Source organism: Pongo abelii, chromosome 5, assembly GCF_028885655.2.
Source record: "Pongo abelii isolate AG06213 chromosome 5, NHGRI_mPonAbe1-v2.0_pri, whole genome shotgun sequence".
NCBI classification, from domain to species: Eukaryota; Metazoa; Chordata; class Mammalia; order Primates; family Hominidae; genus Pongo; species Pongo abelii.
Genome location: NC_071990.2, coordinates 109,442,939 through 109,468,388, shown reverse-complemented (window position 1 = coordinate 109,468,388; position 25,450 = coordinate 109,442,939). Strand labels below are relative to the sequence as shown.

The 25,450-nt window shown below is 39.2% G+C and overlaps 1 protein-coding gene and 1 pseudogene across 3 annotated transcripts in view; one reads left to right on the top strand and one right to left on the bottom strand.

Moving 5' to 3' along the window:
- The window catches only part of LOC129060021 (mitochondrial import receptor subunit TOM5 homolog), a 35,007-nt pseudogene extending 18,433 nt beyond the window's left edge, over nucleotides 1-16,574 (top strand).
- AFG1L (AFG1 like ATPase) overlaps nucleotides 1-25,450 on the bottom strand; it is a 242,231-nt gene that overhangs the window by 145,303 nt on the left and 71,478 nt on the right. For all 3 annotated transcript variants that reach the window (XM_054557955.2, XM_054557953.2, XM_024248591.3), the window contains exon 6: nucleotides 22,702-22,801. In XM_054557955.2, coding sequence (XP_054413930.2) covers nucleotides 22,702-22,801 — 100 coding nt within the window. The remainder of the gene's footprint in view (nucleotides 1-22,701; nucleotides 22,802-25,450) is intronic.

Sequence of the window (25,450 nt, the reverse complement as noted above, 5' to 3'; positions counted from 1 at the left end):
ACAAAAAAAGAGAACTTTAGACCAATATCCCTGATGAACATCAATGCAGAAATCCTCAGTAAAATACTGGCAAATTGAATCCAGCAACACATCAAAAAGCTTATCCACCATGATTAAAGTGGGCTTCATACCTGGGATGCAAGGCTGGTTCAACATACGCAAATCAATAAATGTAATCCAGCATATAAACAGAACCAAAGACAAAAACCACATGATTATCTCAATAGATGCAGAAAAGGCCTTTGACAAAATTCAACAGCTCTTCATGCTAAAAACTCTCAATAAATTAGGTATTGATGGGACGTATCTCAAAGTAATAAGAGCTATCTATGACAAACCCACAGCCAATATCATACTGAATGGGCAAAAACTGGAAGCATTCCCTTTGAAAACTGGCAAAAGACAGAGATGCCCTCTCTCACCACTCCTGTTCAACATAGTGTTGGAAGTTCTGGCCAGGGCAATCAGGCAGGAGAAGGAAATAAAGGGTATTCAATTAGGAAAAGAGGAAGTCAAATTGTCTCTGTTTGCAGATGACATGATTGTATATCTAGAAAACCCCATCATCTCAGCCCAAAATCTCCTTAAGCTGATAAGCAACTTCAGCAAAGTCTCAGGATACAAAATCAATGTACAAAAATCACTAGCATTCTTATACAGCAATAACAAACAGAGAACCAAATCATGAGTGAACTCCCATTCACAATTGCTTCAAAGAGAATAAAATACCTTGGAATCCAACTTACAAGGGATGTGAAGGACCTCTTCAAGGAGAACTACAAACCACTGCTCAAGGAAATAAAAGAGGATACAAACAAATGGAAGAACATTCCATGCTCATGGGTAGGAAGAATCAATATCGTGAAAATGGCCATACTGCCCAGGTAATTTATAGATTCAATGCCATCCCCATCAAGCTACCAATGACTTTCTTCACAGAATTGGAAAAAACTACTTTAAAGTTCATATGGAACCAAAAAAGAGCCTGCATTGCCAAGACAATCCTAAGTCAAAAGAATAAAGCAGGAGGCATCACGCTACCTGACTTCAAACTATACTACAAGGCTACAGTAACCAAAACAGCATGGTACTGGTACCAAAACAGAGATATAGACCAATGGAACAGAACAGAGCCCTCAGAAATAATACCACACATCTACAACTATCTGATCTTTGACAAACCTGAGAAAAAAAAGCAATGGGGAAAGGATTCCCTATTTAATAAATGGTGCTGGGAAAACTGGCTAGCCATATGGAGAAAGCTGAAACTGGATCCCTTCCTTACACCTTATACAAAAATTAATTCAAGATGGATTAAAGACTTACACGTTAGACCTAAAACCATAAAAACCCTAGAAGAAAACCTAGGCAATACCATTAAGGACATAGGCATGGGCAAGGACTTCATGTCTAAAACACTAAAAGCAATGGCAACAAAAGCTAAAATTGACAAATGGGATCTAATGAAACTAAAGAGCTTCTGCACAGCAAAAGAAATACCATCAGAGTGAACAGGCAACCTACAGAATGGGAGAAAATTTTTGCAATCTACTCATCTGACAAAGGGCTAATATCCAGAATCTACAAAGAACTCAAACAAATTTACAAGAAAAAGTCAAACAACCCCATCAAAAAGTGGGTGAAGGATATGAACAGACACTTCTCAAAAGAAGACATTTATGCAGCCAACAGACACATGAAAAAATGCTCATCATCACTGGCCATCACAGAAATGCAAATCAAAACCACAATGAGATACCATCTCACACTAGTTAGATTGGCGATCATTAAAAAGTCAGGAAACAACAGGTGCTGGAGAGGATATGGAGAAATAGGAACACTTTTACACTGTTGGTGGGACTGTAAACTAGTTCAACCATTGTGGAAGACAGTGTGGCAATTCCTCAAGGATCTAGAACTAGAAATACCATTTGATCCAGCCATCCCATTACCCAAAGGATTATAAATCATGCTGCTATATCAAGGCACATGCACACATATGTTTATTGGAGCATTATTCGCAAGAGCAAAGGCTTGGAACCAACCCAAATGTCCATCAATGATAGACTGGATTAAGAAAATGTGGCACATATACACCATGGAATACTATGCAGCCATAAAAAAGGATGAGTTCATGTCCTTTGTAGGGACATGGATGAAGCTGGTAACCATCATTCTCAGCAAACTATCGCAAGAACAAAAAACCAAACACCGCATGTTCTCACTCATAGGTAGGAATTGAACAATGAGAACACTCGGGCACAGGAAGAGGAATATCACACACTGGGGCCTGTTGTGGGGTAGGGGGAGGGGGGAGGAAAAGCATTAGGAGATACACCTAATGTAAATGACAAGGTAGTGGGTGCAGCACACCAACATAGCACATGTATACATATGTAACAAACCTGCACGTTGTGCACATGTACCCTAGAACTTAAAGTATAATAAAAAAAAATTGTGGTGTGTGTATAAGACGGAATACTACTCAGCCATAAAAAGGAACAAATTAATGGGTTTTGCAGCAACCTGGATGGAACTAGAGACTATTATTCTAAGTGAAGTAACTCAGGAATGGAAAACCCAACATTGTATGTTCTCACACATAAGTGGGAGCTAAGCTATGAGGATGTAAAGGCATAAGAATGATACAATGAACTTTGGGGACTCAGGGGAAAGGGTGGGAGGGGGGTGAGGGATAAAAGACTACAAATTGGGTTCAGCGTGTACTGCTTGGGTGATGGGTGCACCAAAATCTCACAAATCACCATTAAAGAACTTACTCATGTAGCCAAATACCACCTGTTCCACAAAAACCTATGGAAATAAAAAAAAATTTTTTAAAGGTTTCCTCCAGAGTCATCTGCCTAATTAACAATAGTTTTTGTCTTTGAAGTCTCTCTTTGATTTTATAAAGTGACATGATTTCTTGCTTTGTTAGGAATACACACTGCTCTAGTCCTTCAATAGGCCCATCACAGTATTTTGACTGCAACCTGTCACATGAGGTCAGGTGCGGAAATTTCCACTTGTGGTGTCATGTCAGGCCTTAAAAAGTTTTAGATTTTGGAGTATTTCAGATTTCAGATTTTCAGATTAGGGATGCTCAACCTGTAATATGTTTGTTGACACACAAACTAAAACATCAAAAAGAAAACTTAGGGTGATCTACACATCTATTGTTGATGTTAACTGACTGCATGCGTCCCTGGTGAATGTTTTCAATGGAAACTGCTTTAGAGATGGCAGAAAGATGAAATTCTTTCCATCAACCCTACAAATAAATAGTCCTATAAATTAAATTTTGTATTCAAATAATAATTGTCAACCCTCCACTTTAGATATCCTACCTTTCTTTTTTTTTTTTTTTTTTTGAGACAGGGTCTCACTCTGTCACCCAGGCTGGAGTGCAATGGCCCACTGCAGCCTCAACTTCCTGGGTTCAGATGATTCTCCCACCTCAGCCTCCCTACTAGCTGGGATTACAGGTACATGCCACCACACTGGGCTAGTTGTTTGTAGAGACAGGGTTTTGCCATGTTGCCCAGGCTGGTCTTGAATTCCTGGGCTGAAGTGATCCATCCACCTTGGCCCCTCAAAGTGCTGGAATTACAGGCATAAGCCACTGTGCCTAGCCCCTGGTTTTAAATAGTACAATGCCCTATAACAGGTAATGGGAATCTAAGGAAACTATAGGCTCCAGAAGGTCCTTTTTTTTTTTTTTTTAGAACCATGAAAGTGCTAAAGTGTGTGTGTTGAGAGATGTTGCCATGTTGCCCAGGCTAGTCTTGAACTCCTGAGCTTCAGCGATCCTCCCGCCTTGGACTCCCAAAGTGTTGAGATTACAGGCATAAGCCACTGCACCTGACCCTAATTTTCTCTTTATAAAATGCTCCATAAAATTTGATTGCAAAACTACCACCATCCATATACTTACATATTTATTTTCAGTAAGGTCAAACACCAATGATGTAGTTTTTTGCACCAGAGATTCTTTATATAATAGAAGTCAATGGACTTAAATATCACGACTACAGTCTTCAACAAGAGAACAAAACTTAGATATTTCTGGGAATCCTTTGTGTGTGAAGAAGACCCAAAACCCATGTACAAACTAATGGCAGTGACCAGAATCCTCCTGTTAACTTTTAAAACTATCTATTTTATTATGAAGTGTGAGCGACTGAGGCTCAGCCAACAATAGCTTCCACTTTGCCTCTAGATTGTCTTTGGAGTCTAAAGGCCTTACTACCAGATCGGATGTTAGTGTGAGTGGATGGAATTATTCAACTCACTTCTTTAAAGAGTTCATTTAAGTTCATTGTGGTCTTTTGCTTTTCTTAAACTTAAAAAAAAAAAAAAAATTTCTAGCTGCTAGACAATGTGAGACATTGTGGTTTTTGAACTACAGAAAAATTGTATGAATGAATTGGTGCAGTCTGTAGCATCTTTCTCTGACTTCTCCTTTGTGATAATAGCACACATTTGTCAACTATAAAATTAGATAGGGCTTGCTGTCAAAAATTTTTTAATCTATGACTTGTCCCTTGATACAAGAAAGAAAAAAAAACTTAAAAATCATTTAATCAATTCCTTAATGTTGAAAATATTTCTTCTTTTTGATATCATAAATGATTATAGTTGAAGCTAACGGTTGTTGAACTGATCTTAGAATCAAAACTGTCTTCCACAAGCCACCATACAATACTTGATTTATCTACAACCTAATCCCTAGAAGACAAACTTCAGCATTATGGCCCAGGAACAAGGGACACAGGCCTAGTGCTGCCAGAAACCAATGAGGGAAAGGCTGAGCCCTGCACAAGTATCCGCTGGTGGGGCCCACAGCCCAGGTGTATGTGCAGGGCATGCAGAGGGGACAACTGCCTGTTTTCTCCACTCACTATGGCCTACCCACTGGCAGTCACACAGGCCTGCCTCGGCATCTGAGACCATGGTGTGGCCACAGCCTTCACCACCTTGGGAAGCCACCCTGGAAAGCTGACCTCCCCATCCACCTCAGAATCCATCTTTGCTGTGAAAGAGAAGCCCAGCTTTTCCTGAAGTTTATTTAATCTGGCACTAATACATCCATGTTAGCCTTCGTATCATTACTGTTTGGATGCTATATCTTTTTGCATACAATTGCTTTCAATCTATCTGTGTCTTTATTTTTAAAGTATATCTCTTGGTATTTTTTAAATTTGTTCTGATAATCTCTACCTTTTAATTGGAATGTTTAGTTCATTAACATTTAATATTTAGGTCCATGATTTTATCATTTGTTTTCCTTTTGTCCCTTCCTTTACTTTTTGCCTACATTTTTTGGATTATTTGAATACATTTTAAAATTCCTTTTTAATTTAATCTATCAGCCTTTATTTTAGTTGTCATTCTATGATTACAACATATATCCTTAGCTTTTCATGCTCTACTTAGAATATCATATCACTTCAAAAAAATGTGGAAACACTGCATTTGTATAGAACCATCTAAACATCCCCCTTTCTGCTACTGGTGTCACATGTATCATATCTACATACACTATAAACTCCATAAGACAACACTATAATTTTATGTAAAACAATCAATTACATTTTAAAGAAACTAAGAGAAAAAACTAGTGCTTATATTTACCCCAATATTCACCATTTTCATTTCTGATGCATTTCACTTCTTCATCACTGAAGTACCCATCCATCATTTTCCTTCTGCCTGAAGAACATGTTTTGGAATATCTTGTAGTACAGGTTTGTTGGTGATAAATTCTCTTAGGTATTTTTCTTTTCTTTCTTTTTTTTTTTTTTTTTTGAGATGGTGTTTCACTCTTGTTGCCTAAGATGGAGTGCAATGGCACAATCTCGGCTCACTGCAACCTCTGCCTCCCGGGTTCAAGCGATTCTTCTGCCTCAGCCTCTCAAATAGCTGGGATTACAGGTATGCGCCACCATGCCCAGCTGATTTTGTATTTTTGGTAGAGACAGGGTTTCACCATGTTGGCCAGGCTGGTCTCAAACTCCTGACCTCAGGTGATCCACCTGCCTTGGCCTCCCAAAGTGCTGAGATTACAGGCATGAGCCACCATGCCCAGGAGAGGCATTTTTCTTTTTAATCTTAGAATGGCTTTATTTTGCCTTCATTTATTTATGTATTTATTTATTTGAGAGACAGAGTCTCATTCTGTTGCTCAGGCTAGAGTGCAGTGGCACAATTATAGCTCACTGCAGCCTCAAATTTGTGGGCTCAAGTGATCCCCCAACCTCAGCCTCCTGAGAAGCTCTCACTACAGGCATGTGCCACCACACCAGCTAATTTTTTCTAAATTTCTTGTAGAGATGGGGTCTCACTATGTTGCTCAGGCAGGTCTTAAACTCCTAGCCCCAAGCAATCCTCCTGCCTCAGTCTCCCAAAGCACTGAGATTACAGGTGTGAGCTACTGTCTTCATTCTTGCAGGAAGTTCTGGAATAAGATTCTAAGTTGATGGTTCTTCCTCTCAACATTTTAAAGATGTTCCACTGTCTCTGACCTCCAAAGTTTCTAACAGAAGTCATCAGTTCCCAATCATCGTTCCTCCATGCAGAGACCAGCTCACTCGTGGAGACCCTAATCCAGCAGTGCTAGAGAAATTAAAGACACACATACAGAAATACAGCGTATGGAGTGGGAAATCAGGGGTCTCACAGCCTTCAGAGCTGACAGCCTCGAACAGAGATTTACCCACATATTTATTGACAACAAGCCAGTGATAAGCATTTTTTCTACAGATTATAGATTAACTAAAAGTATTCCTTACGGGAAACAAAGGGATGGGCTGAAATAAAGGGATGGGCTCTGGCTAGTTATCTGCAGCAGGAACATGTCCTTAAGGCATCGATCGCTCATGCTATCATTTGTGATTTAAGAACACCTTAAGCAGTTTTCCACCCTGGGTGGGCCAGGTGTTCCTTGCCCTCATTCCAGTAAACCCACAACCTTCAGCGTGGGCATCATGGCCATCACAAACGTGTCACAGTGCTGCAGAGATTTTGTTTATGGCCAGTTTTGAGCCAGTTTATGGCCAGATTTTGGGTGCCTGTTCCCAACACCTCTATATTTAATGTGTCATGTTTTCTCTGGTTGCTTTCTAGATTTGCTCTTTACCTTAGGTTTTTAGCAGTTTTACTAAAGTGTGCTTAATTTATTCTGCTTTAAGTTCACTAAGTTTCTGGAATCTATAAATTTATGTGTTTCACATTTGGAAATTTTTCAGTCACTGTTTTTTCAAAAGTTTTTCTGCCTCATTCTCTCCCTCTTTGTCTTCTGGGATTCTAATTAGAAATATGTTAGAAGCCTGCCCAGTTCCTCACATTCCTAATGCTCTGTTTCTTTTCTTCTAATCATTTTCTTTCTATTCTTTACATGGGATAATTTTAAGTTATTTGAACCTTTCCTCTGTTATCTCCATTCTGCTATTAAGCCCATCAAGTGAATTTTTATATATTATATTTTATAGTTCTAGAAATTAAATTTTTTATGGTTTCAGTTCTCTGCTGAGATTTCTTGTCTTTTCACTCATTCTGAACATATTTTCTTTACCTCACCCGTTCCCAGCAATTTCTTCCCCAGCTGCTTTAAAGTAGTTGTCTGCTAATCCAGTTCATATTGGGAGTTAGTCTCTGTTAACTGCTTTTTGTCTTCAGAATGGGACACATTTTCCTCATTTTCAATTTTGGATTGTATCCTGGATCTGTGAATGCTATACCGTGAATTTCATTTTCTTCACTGAAGAGTGTTGATATTTTTGCTTTAGTAGGAAATTATCTTGCTTGGATTCAAACTACAAACTCTTCTCTTGAGTAGCAACTCAAATCTCAGTTCTGGACCTACCCCTAGTTGGGCAGCTGTTAGTCTGCCCTGCACATGCATGGTTCAGAAGTCAGTCTGAGATTTGGGCAGGGGTTACACACAGAACCTCAGGCTATACCAATCTTGTTCTCTCTGGGATCCATTTCTCATTTTCCAGCAGTAGTTCTTACTGCAAACTCTGTCATCTGGTTTTTCAGGCCAGAAAGATTGGATTTTCTATGAGAATAGCAGGTATCAATGCAGCACTGACTTCACCCTGCCCTGAGGCTGGTATCATAAAAAACAGGAAACTCTCCATGCTGGACATTCTTCCAAGTGTTGTCTTTCCTCAAGAATCTGCCAGCCTTTTTTTTTTTTTTACTCTCCAGGACCTTCACATAGTTGTGTAGAGTATTTTGCTCAGAATTTATCATTATTACCTGCAGAAAGATCATTTGGCTATGGCCTTACATATACTGAAGAGGTTTTAGTTTTTAATAGGGAACTCTACCCATTTATATTCCCTGTCAGTGAAATATCTGATCTTGTTTCACACTTTTTGTTCATACTTTTTTGCTGTTTTCTAGCTTTTGCTCTAAGAAATATTTTTTCTTTGATCTTTCATCTTTTCTACTTTTGTAGAAAAGATTTTCAAGTAATTTGAAAAGTAGAAGGCATATTTCAAATTTTAAAATACTTGACTGTATCTGTCCCCAATTACCAGTGTTACAACTGATGACACTGCCCCTCAAGATCTGTAAACTCTCCCTGCAAAGGGAACAAAATTATCATTTATAACCAAAGGACTTTTTCCTTTCTTCATCATTCTATTATTCTATTTCTGTATTCTGGCAGAGCTTCTTATGTTAGTTTTCCTACATGACTGATTTTACTTTCTTCAGTTTTAAGTGTACAGTTTAGTGCTTCTACTGAAAATTTTAATTTATGTAATTTTAATTAATTTAATCTATTTCATTTTGCTTTCTTTTATCACAGCTGATCTCAGTAAATCAGTTTTCAGCTCAATCTGTTGTCTTTTCTCAGCTTGGATCATCTGTATTGCAGAGTCTATGTTTTCCTGATTTTTGAATAATATAAAACAAAAAAATTCCTAAAACATACTTCTCTTTGCTCTAGTAGATCATCTGTAAAAGGATGTTATTCTTTCACCTTTTTTATTTTATTTTATTTTATTTATTTATTTACTGAGACAGACTCTCGCTCTGTTGCCCAGGCTGGAGTGTAGTGGCCTGATCTCAGTTCACTGCAACCTCCGCCTCCTGGGTTCAAACAATTCCCATGCTTCAGCTTCCCGAGTAGCTGGAATTACAGGTGTGCACCACCACCAATTTTTTTGTACTTTTAGTAGAGACAGGGTTTTACCATGTGGGCCAAGCTGGTCTCCAACTCCTGGCCTCAAGTGATCCACCCGCCTGGCCTCCCAAAGTGATGGGATTATAAGGCATAAGCCACAGCACTCAGCTTCTTTCACATTTTAAGAATTAGATTTATTGCTGCAGTATCTTTTGTTGTTCTCATATTAGGGTATTTTCTTAAGCAAGTGTATATAATCTTGAACAAGGTCTAATTTTGGTGCAACTCTACAATCAAGATATGTGGCTTTTACCTAGTTTCCCTCACTTCCCACCTAGTTGTTGTCATAATCTGTCTGTACTTCAGTTCAATATTAAAAAGTAATCATTGTCATCCTGGATGTGTTCATAACTGTGGCAGAAATGCCTCCATAGTTTCCCTGCTAAGCATAATTCAGACTTTTTAACTAAGATACATATATTTGGTATTCATATTAAGAAACTATTCATCTACTTATATTTTATGAAGTTATTCTATGAAGAAATGATGTTGAATTTTGCCAAATGCTTTGTTGGCCTTTAAGGTGACGAACATTGTATTTTTCCCCCTAGAAGCAATAAAATAATAAATTAAAATTAATATGTGTGTGTACGTGCATACCCATAACTGTTAGCCAACTTTCTAGTGATATTCAGTCTTTTATTTAGTATGAATATGCTGGTCTGAGTAGGAATCACATAATGCCGTTGCCTGATAATCTAAGAAAAATAGTATTATTTTGACATTCTAATGCTATCTAATGCATTTTCATTATAATAAACAGTGAATAGCCAGGTACGGTGGCTCACACCTGTAATCCCAGCACTTTGGGAAGCCAAGGCGGGTGGATCACCTGAGGTCAGGGGTTGGAGACCAGCTTGACCAACATAGAGAAACCCCATCTCTACTAAAAATACAAAATTAGCCAGGCGTGGTGGCGCATGCCTGTAATCCCAGCTACTCGGGAGGCTGAGGCAAGAGAATCACTTGAACCCGGCAGGCAGAAGTTGCAGTGAGCCGAGATTGTGCCACTGCACTCCAGCCTGGACAACAAGAGTGAAGCTCCATCTCAAAAAAAAAAAAAAAAAAAAACAGTGAATAAAAACCAGAAACTCCAAAGTTCACTGCTCTTACAGCTCTAGGGTCAATCAGCATGGGACATTTTTAGCACCTTGTGTTAATCTACCAAAGAAGCTAGTCATTTCAATTCATGTGGTCTATTTCCCCATAAAAATGTATTTCTATTTTTGATGGAATAAATTCCTCAAGTTGAACTATTAATTTAATTTCAAATGTTTAACTAATTTAACCTACTAGTCTATTATTAATTTGTTGTCAGAGTCTTCATCCACTTAAATCAGTCTTATTGTATTTCCCTATTGGAATGTCATGAAATTAACAAAATTTTATTGCAGTACCTAAAATCTGAGAATCACGTACGTGAAATTTTAAATTATGGATTTTTGTTTCTAGCTATTCTGATGACTTGACACTGTAATTTTTTTTTTTTTTTTTTTTTTTTTTTTTTCCCAGAGACAAGGTCTTCCTATGTTGTCCAGGCTAGAGTCAGTGGTTATTCATAGGCATGATCGTAGCTCACTGTAGCCTTGAACTCCTGGACTCAAGCGATTCTCCTGCCTCAGCCTCCCAAGTAGCTAGGATGACAGACATGTGCAAATGCACCCAGCTCCTGATACTAGAATCTTTGAAAAGTAAAAACCATAATCCAGGTCTCTTCTGATTTAAAAAAAAAAAAGAAAAGTAAAAATGTATCTACTTGTATGTAGACATTAAGATATTTACCTAAATGACAAAAATGCTGAATGAATAATTTACTTGAAGCTTTATAAAAATAAGAAATTAAATACGAACTCTCTCTGCGTATATTTTATCTGAAACTTTTCAAATAATTTCCCATTCCTATGGATCTGATCCAAGATCCTCTTTATTTCAGGTTCAAGAGCCTTAACCAGATTGTCCCATGAAATATAAAATGAGTGTTTTTGGTTGGGTTTTTTCCAAGATGGTGGATTAGCGGCTTTCAGCATGCCTCAGACACTTGGAAATAGCAAGATAGTACATAAAGATAAACTCTGTGAGTTTTAATTCAAGGAGGAAAATGGAAATCTACCGGAATCATAAAGGACATCCCAGAACCCAGGGAGGAGAATGCCAGAAAACAGCCCCCATGATAGCATCCAGCTGATAAAGGTGAGTGAAGCCCTAGTATGTGAGAAAGGAAGAAGTCTCCTCTGTGACTCACCTTTCCACTGGGGATCCAAGCAACCCAGGCCAAGGAAAAGCATTTTGCTTCTCCCAAGCCCGGGAGTTAACTTGAGGAGAGGACTGGAGACACTGTGAAGGAAAGACACTGGGAAAAGCTGCAGGCATTTTCCCAGATCTGAGACTGAGAGCAGGACACCATTTTTAATCTGGGCCATTCTTTGATGACCTGCAGCATGGCTGTATGGGCATTTTAGCCTCAGGCCAGAGATTGGAGCACCTGCTCCAGAGTTGGATAGGGGGCCTCCACATCCAGAACTGTGGAAAGTGCTTCAGCAGTAGGTGCTGGAATTGTGCTCTCCCCGTCACAAGTCTGGCACGGAAGAGAGCTGCTACAGCTGCAGTTTCTCCTGGGTGGCGAGACTTGCAGCCAGGGCCAGCTTGGAAACCTGCAACTGATGTGTGTGTGCCATTACTGGGTGCCCCACTCTGCTTCCCTGAGATCGTGGTGCAGCGGGGCCCTCTCTCTTCCAACCCCAGGCAGAAATCCAGGCATTTGGAATACGTACTTGCCTGAACCAGTAGCTCAAGCCACCCCACCCTTCCTGGACATAGATTGCAGTGCTGCGAGGCTCTCTCTGCTCCACACCTAGGCAGATCTCCAGGCACTCAGAACACCTGTTTGCCCAGTTCAGCAGCCTAAGCTGCCCCACCCTTCCTGAACAGAGATCCTGGTGCAGGGGGACCCTCTCTGTTACATGCCCAGGAAGATCTCCAGGCATTCAGAGCACCTGCATGCATGGTCCAGCAGCCTAAGTTGCCCCACCCCTCCTGTGTAGAGATCTTGGTGCATGGGGGCCCTCTCTGCTCCATGCCCAGGCAGATCTCCAGGCATTTGGAGCATCACTCACCTGGATCAGCAGCTTGACCTGCCCCACTCTTCCTGTGCAGAGAGTCTGATACGGAGAGGCCCTCTCTGCCTCACAACCAGGCAGATCTCCAGGCATTCAGAGCACCCTCTCATCTGGTTCAGCAGCCTAAGCTGCCCCACGCTTCCGGGGTATAGATCATAGTGCAGCAAGACCCTCTCTGCTCCATGTCCAGGCAATGCGCCAGGCATCTGGAGCACCCACTCTCCTGGATTAGGAGCTTAGGCCATCCCCTTATCCTCATGCAGAGAATTTGGAGCTGAGCAGGTTTCCCAGCTCCACAGCTAGGAAAACCTTTGGGTACCTCATGGTCACCCACTGGATTCTCCCTTGGCACTAGTGCTTGTGTGTACCATCAGGGGACCTGCAGGCAGATTTGCCAGGTCTGCCTCTGCCCTTCATGGCTCCCATTGCCACCCTCCCAACCCCTGTCACCACCAGGGCGGAACAAGGAGTGCAGAGCACTGTGCATTCTACAAATCAGCTAATCAATCACCTGGAGCAACAGAGAGCTTCTGCCAGTAAATAAGGATCAAGTATATACCCAAACACACTGGCTGTAGCTGGCTCTCACCTGTGCATGCCATCTACAGGCTTGTAAGACAAACTTCACAGCCCAATATAAAACATGCTGAAAGAAGTACACAGGGCAGCCAGGCGCGGTGGCTCATGCCTGTAATGCCAGCACCTTGGGAGGCTAAGGTGGACGGATCACCTGAGGTCAGGAGATCAAGACCAGTCTGGCAAACAAGGTGAAATTCTGTCTCTACTAAAAATACAAAACTTAGCCAGGTATGGTAGTGGGTGCCTGCAATCCCAGCTACTCAGGAGGCTGAGGCAGGAGAATTGCTTGGACCTGGGAGGAGGAGGTTGTAGTGAGCCAAGATCGGGCCACTGCACTTCACACTCCAGCCTGGGTGACTAAGTGAGACTCTATCTCCAAAAAAAAAAAAAGAAAGAGGAGAAGAGCAGCAGCAGCAGCATAGGGCTGTTCAAGCAAAGCCAAAAGATCTTACCAAGCATTCTCTACAGTCAAATCCCCTAGGCAAGCAGGGAAAAGGGAAAGGAAAGAAGAATTAATAATAATAATGATAACATTATAGGGAAAGAAAGAAAAGAAAAAAATCCTACCTGCATGAAAATAATTACAAAAATCAGAAGTGCCAGTGTCTCCAGATGAGAAGGAACCAGCACAAGAATTCTGGCACCATGAAAAAGCTGAAGGTAGTGACACCACCAAAAAATTTCACTAGATCTCCAGCAATGGTCCCTAACCAAAATAGAAACTCAGAAATAACAGATAAGGAACTCAAAGCATAGGCCAGGTATGGTGGCTTATGCCTGTAATCCCAGCACTTTGGGAGGCCAAGGTGGCCAGATCACCTGGGGTTGGGAGTTTGAGACCAGCCTGGCCAATATGGTGAAACCCCATCTCTACTAAAAATACAAAAATTAGCTGGACGTGGTGGCATGTGCCTGTAATCCCAGCTACTCAGGAAGCTGAGGCAGGAGAATCACTTGAACTTGGGAGGTAGAGGTTGCAGTAAGCTCAGATTGCATGACTGCACTCCAGCCTGGGCATCAGAGTGAGACTCTATATCAAACAAACAAACAAACAAAAAAACAAAACAAAAAACAACTTCAAAGCATGGCTTGCAAGGAAGCTCATGGAGATCCAAGACAAAGTTAAAAATTGAGACAAAGAAACTTCTAAAGCAATCCAGGAAATGAAGAGATAAACATCTCAAAAAGAAATCAATGAGAGCCTCTAGAATTAAAAAACTCACTTAAGGAATTTCAAAATAAAATTGAAAGCTTTATAGATGGACTGGACCAAGCAGAAGAAAGAATTTCAGGACTTCAAGACTGGTCTTTTGAATGAACCCAATCTGACCAAAAAAAAAAAAAAAAAAAAGAATTTTTAAAAATAAGTAAATTATTTGAGAAATGTGGGATTATGTAATGCAAGTATACCGTAAGGCTATGGTAACCAAAACAGCATGGTACTGGTACAAAAACAGACATATAGACCAATGGAATGAAATAAGGAACACAGAAATAAAGCTGTCCCATTTGATATTCAACAAAGTCGACAAAAATAAGCAATAGGGAAAGGACTCCCTATTCAATAAATGATGCTGGGATAGCTGGCTAGCCATATGCAGAAGAATGAAACTGGACCTTTCACCATATGCAAAAATTAACTCAAGATGAATCAAAGATTTAAACATAAGACTTCAAACTATGAGAATCCTAGATGAAAATCTAGGGAACACCATTCTGAATATCAGTCTTGGGAAACAATTTATTACTAAGTCCTCGAAAACAATTGCAACAAAAACAAAAATTTGTAAGTGAGGCCTAATTAAACTAAAGAACTTCTGCACAGTAAAAGCAACTACCCACAGAGTAAACAGACAACCTACAGAAAGGGATAAAATATTTGCAAGCTATGCATCTAACAAAGGTCTAATATCCAGAATCTATAAACAAATAAACAACTAAACAAGCAAAAAACAAATAACTCCATTAAAATATGGGCAAAAGACATGAACAGACACTTCTCAAAAGAAGACACACAGTGGCCAACAAACACATAAAAAAAAATCCACATCACCAATCACGAGAGAAACACAAATGAAAACCACAATGAGATACCATCTCATACCAGTCAGAATGGCTAGTATTAAAAAGTAAAAAATAACAGATGCTGGTGAGGCTGTGGAGAAAAGGGAATGCTTATACACCATTGGTGGGAATGTAAATTAGTTCAGCCACTGTGGAAAGCAGTTTGGAGACATCTCAAAGAACTTAAAACAGATCTACCGGCCAGGCGCAGTGGCTCACACCTGTAATCCCACCACTTTGGGAGGCCAAGGCAAGCAGATCATTTGAGGTCAGGAGTTCGAGACCAGTCTGGCCAATATGGTGAAACCCCGTCTCTACTAAAACTACAAAAATTAGCTGGGCATGGTGGCGCATGCCTGTAGTCCCAGCTACTCAGGAGGCTAACACAGGAGAATCACTTGAACCCAGGAGGCAGAGCCGAGATCATGTCACTGCACTCCAGCCTGAGTAACAAAGCTAGATTCTATCTCAAAAAAAAAAAAAAAAATCTCAGAACTACCATTTGACCCAGCAATCCCATTACTGGGTGCCTATCCAAAAGAAAACAAATCGTTCTACCAAAAGACATGCATTCGCACATTCATCACAGCACTATTCACAACAGCAAAGTCATAGCATCAACCCAGGTGCCCATTAATGATGACTGGATGAGGAAAATGTGGTACATATACACCAAGGAGTACTACACAGCCATAAAAAGAATGAAATCATGTCTTTTGCAGCAACATGGATGCAGCTGGAGACCATTAGCCTAAATGAATTAATGCAGGAACAAAAAAACCATATACCACATGTTCTCACTTATGAGTGGGAGCTAGACATCAGGTACTCACGGACATAAAAATGGGAACAATAGACACGGGGGACTACTAGAGGGGAAGGGTAGAAGCAGGTAAGGCTGGAAAAACTAACTGTTGGATACTATGCTCAGTACCTAGGTGATGGGATCATTTGTACCACAAACCTCAGCATCATGCAATATACACAGGTAACAAACCTTCACGTGTACTCCCTGAATCTAAGACAAAAGTTGAAAAATAAAAAAGTAAAAAACAAAAATAAATAAAAATAAAAATCTAGGCTGAGTTCTGGGCACAAGGCAACCACTGAGAAGAGCAGAGCATGGCATATACTGAGTCAGACCATGATGTTCTGGATGGAGGGCCTCATGCCAAAGCTGGACTGGGAAGAGGTGAAAGAGAAGATGCATGAGGATGTGTTCTCCTCCATATAGAACTTCTTCCCGTACATGGCCCTGCTGAGAATCACTCTTTTTATCTTAAAGAAATTGGACAGCACATGAAGACTGGGCATCACATGTGAATGCATGACATGAAGAACCTGGTTACAGTTTCTACTCCTCTCTGCAAGTGAATAGGCCCAGAAAGGTTTAAGAGACTCTTTGACTTAATGGACATAACAATTTTACTTGTTAAGAACAAGTTTGGGCCAGGTACAGTGGGTCACACCTGTAATCCCAGCACTTTGGGAGGCCTAGGTGGGCGGATCACGAGGTCAGGAGTTTGAGACCAGCCTGGCCAACATAGTGAAACCCCATCTCTACTAAAAATACAAAAATTCATCAGGCATGGTAGTGCGCGCCTGTAATCCCAGCTACTCAGGAGGCTGAGGCAGGAGAAGCGCTTGAACCCAGGAGGCGGAGATTGCAGTGAGCCGAGATTGCACCACTGCACTGCAGCCTGGATGGCAGAGCAAGACTCTGTCTCAAAAAAAAAAAAAAGAACAAGTTTAGCTCTGGTAATTGATCTTCATAGCTAAAATATAAAACTATTTGGTAAGTAAAAAAATAAAATAAAAATCTTTTCCTAGCAAAAAATAAAAATAAATTTAAAAAATAAAGAAAATAACCAAATGTTAATTTTATAGTTATGTCATCACATATTTGAAATAAATGAAAAAACAGTGAATTTATATAATTTATATAAAGTGAAATAATTTATATAAAGTGAAATATATATATATATATATATATATACACACATATATACATACATAATAGTACTACCACTAGAAATGTTATTTAAAATAAACTAAACAGGCTGGGCGTGATGGCTCATGCTTATAATCCCAGCCTTTTGGGAGGACTAGGAGGGAGAACTACTTGAGCCCAGGAGTCTGAGACTAGCCTGGGCAACATAATGAGACCTTAACTCTACAAAAAAAATTAAAAATTAGTTGGGCACAGTGGTACATGCCTGTAGTCCTAGCAACTCAGGAGGCTGAGGCAGGAGGATGGTTTGAGCCCAGGCATTCAAGGTTACAGTGAGCTCTAATCATACCCCTGCACTCCAGCCTGGGTCAGAGTAAGACTCTGTCTCTAAAAATAAATAATTAATTAATTAAATTTAATAAACATTTTGAGACTGCCAGAAAGGAAAATCCCTAGAGACCAAAAAACAAAGAGAAAGCTAAAAACTAAAGTAGTAATCATGCCAGGCACAGGGAGTCAAGTCTATAATCCCAACATTTTGGGAGGCTAAGGCGGGAGAATAGTTTCAGCACAGGAGTTTGAGACCAGCCTGGGCAACATAGGCAGATCTACACAAAATTTAAAAATTTGCTGGGCCTGGTAGTCCAAGCTACTCATAAGGCTAAGGCAGAAGGATCACTTGGGCTCAGGAAGTCGAGGATGCAGTGAGCAGTACCACTTGCCACCGGGCCCAACTAATTTCAAATTTTTTGTAGAGATACGGTCTCATTACGTTGTCCGGCTAGTCTCAAACTCCTGCGCTCAAGCAATTTTCCTGCCTAGGCCACCCAAAAGGCTGGGATTATAAGCATGAGCCATTATACCCAGCCTGTTCAGTTTATTTTAAACAACATTTCTAGTGCCTTGTAGTGGTATCACACCACTACACTCCACTCTGGGTGACAGAGTGAGACTGTCACAAAACAAAACAAAAATACAACAAAACAAAAAATAAAGTAGTAATCACAAGCTGACACTGATTTGGGGTTTTAACAGCTGCATGGTGTGCAAAGGGTGAGGCCTTGGACCCAAACAAGGCATGAACTGGAAGTTAGGGCTAGAAAAAACAGTGAAGTGCAGGACAGCAGTCTTTGGTACCTTATTCCCTCCACCTGCCTCAAGTATGACTTCCCCTTCTCTTCTACAAGACCTTCCGAGACACTCCATTCCACAGCTATTTACTCTCTTAGGTTCCTAAACTTGGTGTTGCTTTACATGACCACCAATTATTGAAGCATTATAACTAGAAATAGAGGGAATGAGATGAATGAAGCAGAAGGAATTAATCAGAAGGGCTAAAGGATTAATAGAGAGAAAAAAGAAAATGTGTGTTCTGGACTCCTAACCTCTAGTTTTCTGTCTCTGTTGAATGGCAGACACACCATTCACCCAGCTGTACAAGCCAGAAAGTTAGAAAGTGTCCTTTCCTTTTTCCTCAGTATCCAACCTATATCCAAGTGCTGTCTACTTCACCCCCTAAATCTCTCTCAAATCTATCTTTCTCTCCATATCCATTGCCATCACCTTGTACCTGGGTTTCTTAACCTAGGCTACATAATTCCTTGTTGCAGGGGTTATATTATAGGATACTTTGGCTATATTCCTGGCTTTTACCTACTAGATGCCAGTAGCAGCCCTCTTCCACCAGGTGAGACAACCAAAAATGTCTCAGATGTTACCAAATATTCCCTGGTGAGCAAAAGAGGCCCCTCGTTGAGAATCACTGCCTTATACCCTTATACCAAGGTATCATCATTTCTTGTCTAGTGTGCTACAACAGCTTCCTAATAGGTCTCCCTGCATGCACCATATTACTATACCCCATCCAGTAACCTATTCTCCAAACTACAGCCAGAAGGATATTTCCAACTCAGATCACGTCAGTCCCTGCTTAAGATAAGCTTCAGTGGCTTAGTGTTTCTCTTAGAATAAAATCCAAAATCCTTATTATTGCTACAAGGTTTAGCTCTTACCTCTACAGATTCAACTTGTACCTTATTGCATCCTTCTCCCCCTCACTCTCCACTCTAGCCCCACTGGCTACCTCAAATGGGTCATTCTATCTCCAGCCACTCGGCTTTGCCTCAACCCTCTGCCAGCTCTTGTAGCAGTCTAAGAAGTTGGTTCTATTTTAAAAGATAGATACATAGATAGATAGATAGATAGATACATAGATAGATAGATAAGATAGATAGATAGATAGACAGACAGAGCAATCTGGGGCTGGGTGCGGTAGCTCACGCCTGCAATCCTAGCACTTTGGGAGGCTGAGGCAGGTGTATCTCCTGAGGTCAGGAGTTCAAGACCAGCCTGGCCAACATAGTGAAACCCTGTCTCTACTAAAAATACCAAAAATTAGCTGGGCATGGTGGTGGGTGCCTGTAATCCCAGCTACTTGGGAGACTGGGGCAGGAGAACTGCTTGAACCCAGGAGGCGGAGGTTGCAGTGAACCAAGATCACGCCACTACACCCCAGTCTGGGCGACAGAGCAAGGCTCCGTCTCAAAAAAAAAAAAAAATTGTGACCTTAAAAAAAAGTTGAATGCATTTTGATGGCTGGAAAAGAGGACACTCTTCTTTATTTTCTTCTCCCCCTCCCCACCTTTTTTTAATATAGTACTTTGAGTTGCTGTTTTAAGAAAAGGACATTCTTTCTCTGGGACAGGATAGACAGAGATCAGTGATGACCACAAGGCAAAAAGATAGAAAACAATGTGTAAAAAGAGTCACAAAACCTAAGTTCTAGTCTTTGTTCTGTCATTCACTATCCATGTGATTTGTTTTTAATTTACATAAAATATGTAACTTTTTTGGCCTACAGTTCTATGAGTTTTTAGCACATGTAACCACCACTACAATCTGGATGCAGCAGTTGCATCCTGAGGCTGCCCCTTTGTAGTCAAACACCTCCTCACCCCGGACCTTGGCAATCACTGCTTCATTCTTCGTCTTATAGTTTTACCTTTTCCTGATATGCTTAGGCTCTCTGAGTCTTTTTCTCCACAAATAAAATTATACACACACACAGGCACACATATACATGTCATCTTCATTACATTAAAATATTAAGTTATTTATGACGATTGTCTGCTGTGGCTAAAAAACCTGGTCTATGACAAGCATCCCTTTCCTTCCACAGTTTATATTTAGAAAAGGCTTTCTCTAAACCAATTTTTGCAATTCCGCATCTTGAACTTCCAGTCTTCTCCAGAAGGGTGGCTCCAGCTCAGATTTCTGCAGGCTACCCTGATACACCGCTAGCTTTGTTCACTCCTACAAAGCTAGGAGCTGCAAAATATTCCTTAACCCCTCCTGGTGGCTGTCCTTCCTCAGTTAGTTAACCACACGCCATAGTCTGAGCAGCCTAATTATCCTTTCAGCAGTCTTTGCTAAAGGGCTTCCAAAATTGTTCTAGCTCTTTGCTATTTACGAGCATAGCTTGTCACTGAATGTCTAAAGGTAATACTGATGCCACTGTCAAATCAACACATCAGCTGTAGTAGAGACAAGTTTCACTTCCACCTAGATAGAAGATCTAATATTAAAAAGCTCACTCCCTTGGCTCATAGGGTTGCTAACACTAGTTAATCACAAGAATGCTGTATATAACATTATATGGATTTTAATAAGTACATCTGCAAAATCACTCATAATTCTTTTGTAGTACAATGGATGAGGTATAACTATAATTGTTTGAATAACTGTATCCAAAAGGTGTTGATTAGTTAATTGATGTCTTCCTAAGATAAGGCCTCCAGTGGTATGCAACAAGTAACTTAATTTAGTCCTATCTGATTTACACATTTTAATTAAGGAATGGCTAAAGATATAGAAATATGATTATCAAATGTATAAATGTCATAGTAGGGATAGCCAAAAAAAATTTATGTTAGAATCATACTTCAAAAATACTTCAAACATACTCCATTTGCAAAACAAAAATAAATAAATAAAAACAAAAAACAAAAATAAAAATAAAAAAATACTTCAATAAAAATCAATAAAATGGAACAACATAGACTAATAAGCTGAAATGTAATAGAAGAAAAAGAAATCCACTACACAAACATAGAATGAGAGAGACCTAGTTTCACAGCAGGCTACATACTAAGATCTGGGTCTGTTAGCAATTTTAAATTCAATATACACCATCAATGTGGCATAGCTTACTTTAAAAAAAAAGTTCCCACCATGACATTACTCTTTTCAGACTCACTAATGAATTCCATGTTACTAATTGCAATGGTTAATTCTCAATCTCATTTTCAGCTTGTAGCAGCATTTAAAGAAGTAATCATCAATCCTTTTTGTACTACTTTTCATTTCCTCACTTGACACTCTCCTGGTTCTCCTCCTACCTCACCAGCTACTCTTTCCTGCCTCCTTTAGGACTGATGACTTCCAAATGTGTATCTCCAGCCCAGACTTTTCCAATGAAGTCCAAACTCTTATATGCATCCCCCTTGTCACCACAGAAACCCCTACCTCCACCTCCCTAACCAAATCTGCTTTTTCTGTAGTCTTCCCCATCTCAGTAAACAGCAACTTCATCCTTCCAATTGCTCAGGCCAAAACCTTTGAGTTACTCTTGATCCCTCTCTCTTTTTTCATACTCTAGCTCCATTCCATCAGTAAATCCTGCTGACTCTGCCTATATAGTATATCCAGAACCTGCCCTCTTCTCACCACTTTACTGCTCCATCACCTCCCCTTGGGATTGCTGCAGTAGTCTCCTAAAAGGTCTCCTTACTTCTAACCCTGAAACCCCATACCCACACTCTATTCTCAACACTGCAGCCAGAGAGATCTTTTTAAAACATGCAATCATCCAATGTTCATTCTAAAACTATTTACTGAGAACCACCTATGTGTAAGACACTGTTATAGGTGCTGAGAACACATCTGAGAACAGAAGAGATAAAAATCACTGCCCTCAGGAAGCTTTTGTATCCTGGAAGGGAACAGACAATAAACTATAAATATAATAAATAAGTAAATTATATGGTAGGCCCATAGCGCTATGGGTAAAAGAGAGAGCAGGGTAAAGGGAAGCAGTACCAAAAAGAAAGGGATGTCTTGCAGGTTCAAACAGGAAGACAAGTCTAGGCTTCACTGGCAATGTAACTTCTGAGCAAAGACAAAGGAGGTGAGGGCTTAGCTGGAGAAACAGCACTCCAGGCAGAAAGATGTTCCCATTAAGTCTCTCAGGAAATATTTGTGGTTTCTTAGACCTTTAACTGAGCACATGATGGGCTGAAAGATGCAAGATTTTAAAGTTGTTGTTTTTAATCTAAATATTACTTGTATTTTAATTTTTAAGCACTTTCCTAATAAGCCACAAGTGCTTTTTTAGAAATGATAATTTAAGTGAAGTATTAGAAACTATTCATGCAAGCAAGTTTTCGGTCTTTTTCTAAAATTTAATTATGAGTTTCGTCTTTCATTTGGTTGAGTCCAAAAGGCCTGCATTTTTTGCTAAGCACATATGACATATCTAATATTTAGGGAAAAAAAAAGAAACAAAAAAACAGCAAGTGCACCAAACATGGGAATCAACTGGATTTAGCTTGCTGAGAATATAAAACTTTTCAAATACAAATACCAACTGATTTTTCAGATTAAGCCAGTTATAAAACCAATAATAAGCAAAGTCATCAGATTTATTAACACAATAAATTTAGTTCAAAATTATGGATTTTTAAAAGCTTGTTAGTTTCCACCTAATTGGATGAGACTAGCACAATATTTGTTTTTACCTTCCGGTGGCCTGTTGGATGTTGCCACAACGACGACCCCGTTTTTGAACAGATTTTCAAAAAGCTGTTTCAGAATCATGGCATCAGCAATGTCAGTGACCTATTGACAACAACACATTTGTTTAATTTTAATTTAACTTCTGCTGTAACAAATTTGCTAGTGGATCATCTTTTTTTTTTAAGATGGAAGTAAATTCCAAGAGAAAAATTCTAATTATCATCATGAAGAAAAGAGTAGATAATTAAAAGCATGAAACACTGTATAGCAGTCTTTTAAACTTGACTCTTCTTTTTTGCAAGCCTATCATTTCTACACAAATTACCAAATGGTTCTATGATAACTTCTTTTATAGAACTACAGGTGGAAAGCATAGATAATTGTCCTAAACATTTAGGAAGTCTAATTAATTAGAACTAACATGACCAACACCCTCCTCCTCTTCCTACCCGCTTCCCACGTCCCCCCAAGAAAGAGAGATGAGAAAATAATAATAATAAAATACACAGGCTGTTCGAGATTTCTAATACCTTTCTGGCAAAGGTCCCTGGAAAGGTGACTTTAAATGGTCATGGGCCTTTAGAAATAAGGACAAGTAGCCAGTGAGACATAATCAGCTGCTGTTGAAAATAGAATGATATGACATAGATACTATTGTGCAATTGTTGCACAAAACAATTCAACAGATGGCCCATCACAAAAATAAGCAATTTCATTGTTCTTTTTAAGTGCCTTCTATTACTGTCCATGAATAATCAAAAGGCACTGCAGTCACTTCCAGCACAGCCAGCCTCTGCTAACCTTCACAAACACAAATATTCCTTCTACCAAAAAAAAAAAAAAAACCAAAACAACCTTTCAAGAATGGCTAATATAGTCCCTTAAAAAAATAACTTGTGACAATACAAGAAATGCATAATACAGATAAAACTATTCCATCCAAGTTAGGTTACAGAGAAATATAACTATTGATCTTTTCTAAAATTATTTTTTAAATTCACAATTACGAAGTAAGCTTAATGATGTAACTTTTTCTAAAGGCTTTTAAAATTCACAAAGAAAGACAACAATTAAGGAGGGAAAGAAGTTGACTCCAAAAATAAATGTGTAATGAAGATTGACACCAATCATTGCAACTTCCCCTAAGTATATAATAACGTGGACTTTAGATATTCCCAGCGTAAAAATGTTTTGATCTTTCTTTGATAGCACATCTCAAATAATCTCAGTACAACTTGCTTTACATATATCCACAAGATATAGTATATCCTTATTTTTAAACCCCATTAGAGGACATAAAAATTGGTGAATTCTTTCAATTATATCAAAATACTAAAAGTTACAAACTGAATGGTTATAACGCAATTAACAATAACCTGGGTTGCACAGGTCTAAATCACTTTTGTTTTTACAGCTAATATCTTACTCAAAGGTTTAATTATTTCTTTCCCACCTGAAAACAAAACCATGAAATAGAGATGTACTTTTTTTTTTTTTTTTTTTTTTTTTGCTGTCTCAGGTTATAACTAAAAAACTGCTCAAGATTCCTTACATTAAAAAGACTTCAGGAACTTCAAAATGGTGATTAAATGAAAAGGAAAGTGGTGCTGATATTATTTAATTTGGAGTTTAGGATCACTGTCAAATTTGGCTTCCGCAAAAACACTGACAGAGAAAGTCCTTTTCAAATGCTTGAACACCAGTGGCATTTCTGATGAGAGGACAGAACAAGCTTGCACATTTTAATAGCAACTGCACTTTTAAATTACATTGCCAATACACTGACTTTTTAAAAGAACGATATCAATGAAAGGTTACCCGATTTTAGAGAATAAAAATGGTCATTTGACTGTATCATTAATGTCTTTGAAAAAAATGTAAAATAGCTTTTGTGCCCTAAGGTTTAGAAAACTGAAGGGACATTTAGCTTGTAACACAATGCAAAGGTTTAAACTGAAAGTTGAAGAAAGCAAACAGTAAAGGCTTGTGGTTGAGTTATAATTTGCTGTTTTTATATTTCAGAATGTTTTTGCCCTATCAGAGTAAATTAGCTTGGAGAAGCTATGACTAATTAATAAAGCAGGAGTCACTTGGTGTAGCCGGGTGCCAATGTATACTCTTTTGATCTTGTCCCCGCACTTGTTCGGCCTTGCCGGGGAACAGTAATTTTACAGTATAAGTGAACAGAAGACAATTGGCCACACATTCTTGGAGAGCTGGCTTTTTCAGTACCCAGCATTTCATTACCACCACGAACAAAAGAGAAGGCTACAGATTACCAATAAGGGTAGTCTGCTAATACAGAGAGTGGAGACATTTCATTAGCATTAAAGAGAAAAGATTTTTTTATAACCTAGAGTTGCTTTCCATTATGACTCACTTAAGTAAAAAAGAAAAAAAAATCTAATGGTTAATTTACATGTGTGAGTGCTTGAGTCTCAGTCATCCACTGATTGGTACAGTGCCATATAATGAGTGACAAACATAAGCATGCATTATCAGTAATTAGGATTAGCACAAAAATAAGCACCTATTTTTTATTAGCAGTTTTTAATAGCTTTCTTCCTGCTTCATAAAAATGGTTAAAACTATTTTTTAAATGATATTGATAGCTTATAGAGGAGAATTTTGCATGATCTTCTGCTCATCAGAATTTTTTTTTTTTTCTGGACCCATGTTAGTAAAATATCTATTCAGTGTCCCTCTCAGAAGAGATATGAAGAAATAACAGTTTTAAAAATCAGTTTTCCT